The 4,913-nt window shown below is 35.1% G+C and overlaps 1 protein-coding gene across 1 annotated transcript in view; it reads right to left on the bottom strand.

Moving 5' to 3' along the window:
• The window catches only part of PPFIA2 (protein tyrosine phosphatase, receptor type, f polypeptide (PTPRF), interacting protein (liprin), alpha 2), a 160,151-nt gene that overhangs the window by 110,687 nt on the left and 44,551 nt on the right, over positions 1 to 4,913 (bottom strand). The window contains 2 exon segments of the mRNA XM_012658160.1: positions 2,491 to 2,496; positions 3,752 to 3,786. Coding sequence (XP_012513614.1) covers positions 2,491 to 2,496; positions 3,752 to 3,786 — 41 coding nt within the window.

The raw sequence follows: 4,913 nt of genomic DNA, 5'->3' as shown, positions 1-4,913 counted from the left end.
TCTTACATATATAAATTGTCAGTGCTAAGGAGCGTGATTGTCACACGTGTTTAAAAGTGAAGACACTACAATTAAAAAATCATGGACCCATTACACAAAAATATTGTTTGAGTAATAAACACCATAGATCAATATTCAGTAACTATGAACAAGCTATTCTGGAATCCATTTCATTGTATCGGAATGTAATTTCTTTACAAAAAGATATTGAACGCATATTTCAGCAAACTCACTAAAAAATAAAGCATTATGCGTAGTCAGGTTATAGGACAAAAACATCTTTTAAGTCAGGATTTTCGAAATAAGAAGAGAAGTTGACAAAATATAATTTTATTAGATAAAGTTCTGTAAAACAGTCAGCCTAATGAAATGTATTACAAGGTGTTTAAAAATGAGCTGCATTTTATAAGAAAAAACCTTCTTTTGAAAGTGAGAATAATAAAAGGTAAGAATATAATTTTTGAAAATTGTTTCATTTCACTACTGTGATGGGAAAATTGGCAAAGATACAGAAAAGCAAAAGAAGATGGAATGGGAGGGATTTCTTTAAAGAATAATTTAGTTCAGAATCCTAAACAACTCAGGATACCATAAATTTTGTCAGAGATAGAAAGAGACACAGAGCTGTAAGAAAAGAAAAATCTTTATACAACAGTATTGCATAATTTTAATGGCATCATTGTATATTACAGTATATAGAGAGATCAAGATCATGGAAAACACAGCTAAAAGACATGGTTTGGAAAGTTCTCATTAAAAAAGTTCTTAGTATGGCTCAAGCAAAAATTTAAAAGCTGTGTTCTGGGAAAATGTTTGTTTCTATGTAAAGCTATCATGCATAAATGTGTTTATCTATGAAAAAGATCTCATGCATTGGAGGAAAGTTAATGAAATTGCTTGTCAGGGGTTTTTGTTACCCAAGTCTAGATTATTCTTACCAGTTTAAGTAGGCATTTTAGTGCGACTCCTTTTCTCCATTAACTAGCATAGTGCCACCAGCAGAATCATTTTTAAGAGCTGCTTTCAGATTAATCCCAATGCTATGGAAAACCTTTCCTAAACCCACACTCCATTTAAACTCTTAAGCATTTTCTGAACTCTTCTAATGTATGTTGGTGTTTTCACAGTTGAGGGATCTAACCGTGACCATGCTATGCATGGCCATTTTTGCTTCCAGAATTTTGCTCCCGAAACACCTTCTTATAAATTACCTCCTTCTGTTCTCCCTGCAGCCAATCTATACTCTTTGCCAATAACAGTTCTTAAAAACATCATATACAAAAGTTTCCTCTGAATGACACACTATATAAACAAAATGGAAAGCCTGGGCAAAAGCAAGACCTTATGCCTGCAAAAAATACAAACAAAAATAAATAAAAATAAAAAAGTAGCCAGGCATAGTGACAGGAGCCTGCAGTCCTAGACACTCCAAAGGCTGAAGCAGGAGGATCACTTCAGCCTGGGAGTTTGAAGTTGCAGTGAGCTACAGTGATACCACTGCACTCTAGGCCAGGCAACAGAGGAGACTCTGTCTCAAAACAAAAACAAATAAACAAATAATCCCTCAAAAAAAAAAAAAAAACACACAACAACAAGAGGAAGAAGGGAAGTGGATTTGAACCCTAGTTTCTCCTGAATGTTGAATGAATAGGATGGTTACCTACCTGCTCTAATATTAAATTTCCTCACTGATATGGTTTGGATGTTTGGCCCCTCTGAATCTCATGTTGAAATTTGATCCCCAGTATTGGATGTGGGGCCTGGTGGGAGGTGTTTGGGTCATGGGGGCAGATCCCCCATGAATGGATTTGTTATCCCTACCCCAACCCCCAGGCTGTAATAAGTGAGTTCTCCCTATTAGTTCACCATAGAGCTGCTTGTTTAAAAGAGAATGGTCCCTACTCCTCTCTCTCGTGCTCTTTCTCTCTCACCATGTGACATGACTGCTTCCCCTTTGCCTTCTATGATTGCAAGTTCCCCGAAGCCCTCACCAGAAGAGATGCTGAGGCCATATTTGTACAGTCTACAGAACAGTGAGCCAAATAAACCTCTTTTCTTTATAAATTACCCAGTCTCAGGTATTCCTCTACAGCAATGCAAAATGAACTAACACACTCATCAATAAAACAGAAGTGGTAATGCTTATTTTAATGTGTTCTTTTGAAATGTAAATAAAAATCATGTATGTAACTCCTTTCCCTGATACATAACTTCTAGTTTGTAGTTCTTTCCATGACCTTTCTTACAAGTTACCTCTTCAGTCTCTGAAGTTTTTAAAGCTACATTTCTGTATAGGACCTACCATCCTACCTTTTTCTTTATTTTATTTTATTGTTTTAAAGATGGGGGAGTCTTGCTATGTTTCCCAGGCTACCCTTGAACTCCAGGACTCTAGCCATCCTCAGCCTCCAGAATAGCTGGGATTACAGGAGTGAGCCACTGTGCCCTGCTTTGCCTTTTTATTTCTTATACCCACTAAACTTCTTTTACACCACCCTCTCAGATTACATTCTAGATTCCCAGTATAGTCCTGGTAGTGGAGGAAATCAAGGAAAATCAGGACATTATACTTGGTAGATTTGATGGTTGAGAACCAACTGGTAGTGTTAAGGAGAAGATACTATAGGAAGATAGATAATAGCTCAGGAAAGGAAAAAGAAAATCCCATCAATCTAAGCCATGTACATAGAGGCTGACTACCACATCTCGAATATGGTGAAGAATAGATTTATGCACTGTATAGTAGGTCAAATCTTTGAAATCTTTTCCATCTGAGATCCCATAAGTGCAAGCTCTGCTGTTATCTCAATTATCTAATAAAATGCCATTTTGTAAATCAGAATGGGAGTCCATTTTGTTTCCTATATCCTATTCTCTAGATTTCATTCCATATTCTTGATGCTCTGGCATCTGGAGAGACTTGTTCTAGGGATAGTTAATTCCTGGAGATAGCAAACTACTCCCCTGTAAACACACCTTTCATATGTAAACCAATCACTTAACAGCCCATACTCTGAATCACCTTCTCTAACTGGCACTTGTACTTCAGAAGGCAATATTCCCCTGCCCTAATCACCTCCGGGCCAGGCTGAAACAACTAGAGATAGTCCCTATACTCCAGAGCCAGCTGAAATTATTTAATCAATCCTAAACCTAATAATGATTACCCTGCCTTGCCTTGCCCTGCCTAAAGAGACCTCATAAGGCTTCTGCCCATGCTTTCCCCTTGTTCATTCTGCTCCTGACTGACCCTGGTGCTTTCCTGAGGCATGGAGTGCCCCTCCTCCAGGGAACTGTGAGTAAGAAAGTATCTTTTCTTAGACAGTTGTCTCCTGATTTGTTGGCCTCACCATATCTAAATGATAATAATAATAATAATAAAGCAAACATTTAAAAATAATCAGCATTTTTCTATTTATAGAACAATGTATACAGTATAGTATAGAATTATGGTAAATATTATAATATTTGTGATTTGTATTAATAAATATAAGTATTTATATTAAAATATCTACTTCTACTACCTGTGGCTTAAATATTCAGTGGAAAATCAGGATACTTAGTTCTCATAATCAAATCATTGCCCTAGAAAGCATAAATAATTTTATTTTTAAGTATTTGTTCTTTTGATCCTATTTAAACAATTAAATAACATTAACATAATCTCAATATTTCTTTTTTACGTTAATAAAATATTTCAACTAGAGGGATAAAACAATATTCAACCAGTAATCATGTAAAAGTTATTTACAGTACCTTTCTCCGATGTTTCCTTAGATCACTTGGCTGTGATTGGCAGTAACAAAAACAACATAAAACAGAACTAATTAATGATTATCATTGGACCATGTTACAAGTTTAAATAGTATCTACAACATGACCATCAATATTTTCCCTCATTCCATCCTTTTCTAAACAAATGTCTTTTAATCATAATAGAAATACTCTTCCTGGTAGTTACTTTAGAGAGGGAACCTCTCAGCGGTCTGTCTCCTTGAGGGGGCCATATGTATACACATTGGCTATGAGACATGGACCCTGGGGAATAGAAAGCACAGATGGAGTGAGTGAGCATAGCCAGAAGCCTGAGTTAGACAGAAATAAATATGGGACTATATTCTCCCAAGAAAATATAGATGGGAATGAAGATCCAATATACATATGTGGAGTTTGTAAACTCTCCCCTTTGCCCCATCCATACAGAGCCTTCAGCCCTCTTTGGGCAAATAGGCTGTTCCTGAGAGATTTCAAACTTCATGGTATCCTAGCATCCTTCCCGACTCCCACAAATGCCAAAAACTCTTGCCTCAGCATAGCATGTTTCTGGGGCTGCTGCTTTCTCATCAATGTTCTTTTACAGAATTTTTCAAAATAATTGATTTTTTTATGATTCTAGATGAATCTAGTTCACTTAATATCTTTGTTCATTTTTCTTATGTAAGTAAAACACAATTTTTGTTAAGCTATTCCATTATGCTTTATAGTTTTGTTAATAGAGAAAGTGTTGATGTTACCCCATTCAATATTCTATTAATAATTAGATATTGCCATTAATAGCATGTTATTTATGCATATGGATTTGTTGTGAGGCAAAAGTAAATACAACAAGTAGGCTTTATTATCAGGACAAAAAAACAATGTTTGTGAATTATTAAACAATTCAACTAATACAATGTCTTTTTGATCTCCAATTTTCTGTTCCTAAAAATTTTAATTTTCCTCTGAATATCAAATATAAATTATATTCAACAAAGTTATTTTTGCTTCAGTATTTTCTATGGGTAAAAGAAAATCTACCCATTTCACTGTAGAAATAATGAATTTGGTGACAGAGTTATATTAGGTAATAAAGACATCCTGGATTTCTTTTCTTGCTTTTCTTAGATATTGAATAATTTAAATATTTCTTTACC

This window comes from Propithecus coquereli, unplaced genomic scaffold (genome assembly GCF_000956105.1).
Source record: "Propithecus coquereli isolate 6110/MARCELLA unplaced genomic scaffold, Pcoq_1.0 Scaffold576, whole genome shotgun sequence".
Classification (NCBI taxonomy): domain Eukaryota; kingdom Metazoa; phylum Chordata; class Mammalia; order Primates; family Indriidae; genus Propithecus; species Propithecus coquereli.
Note: the sequence above shows the minus strand (reverse complement) of the source record. Positions and strands in the feature narration are given on the sequence as shown.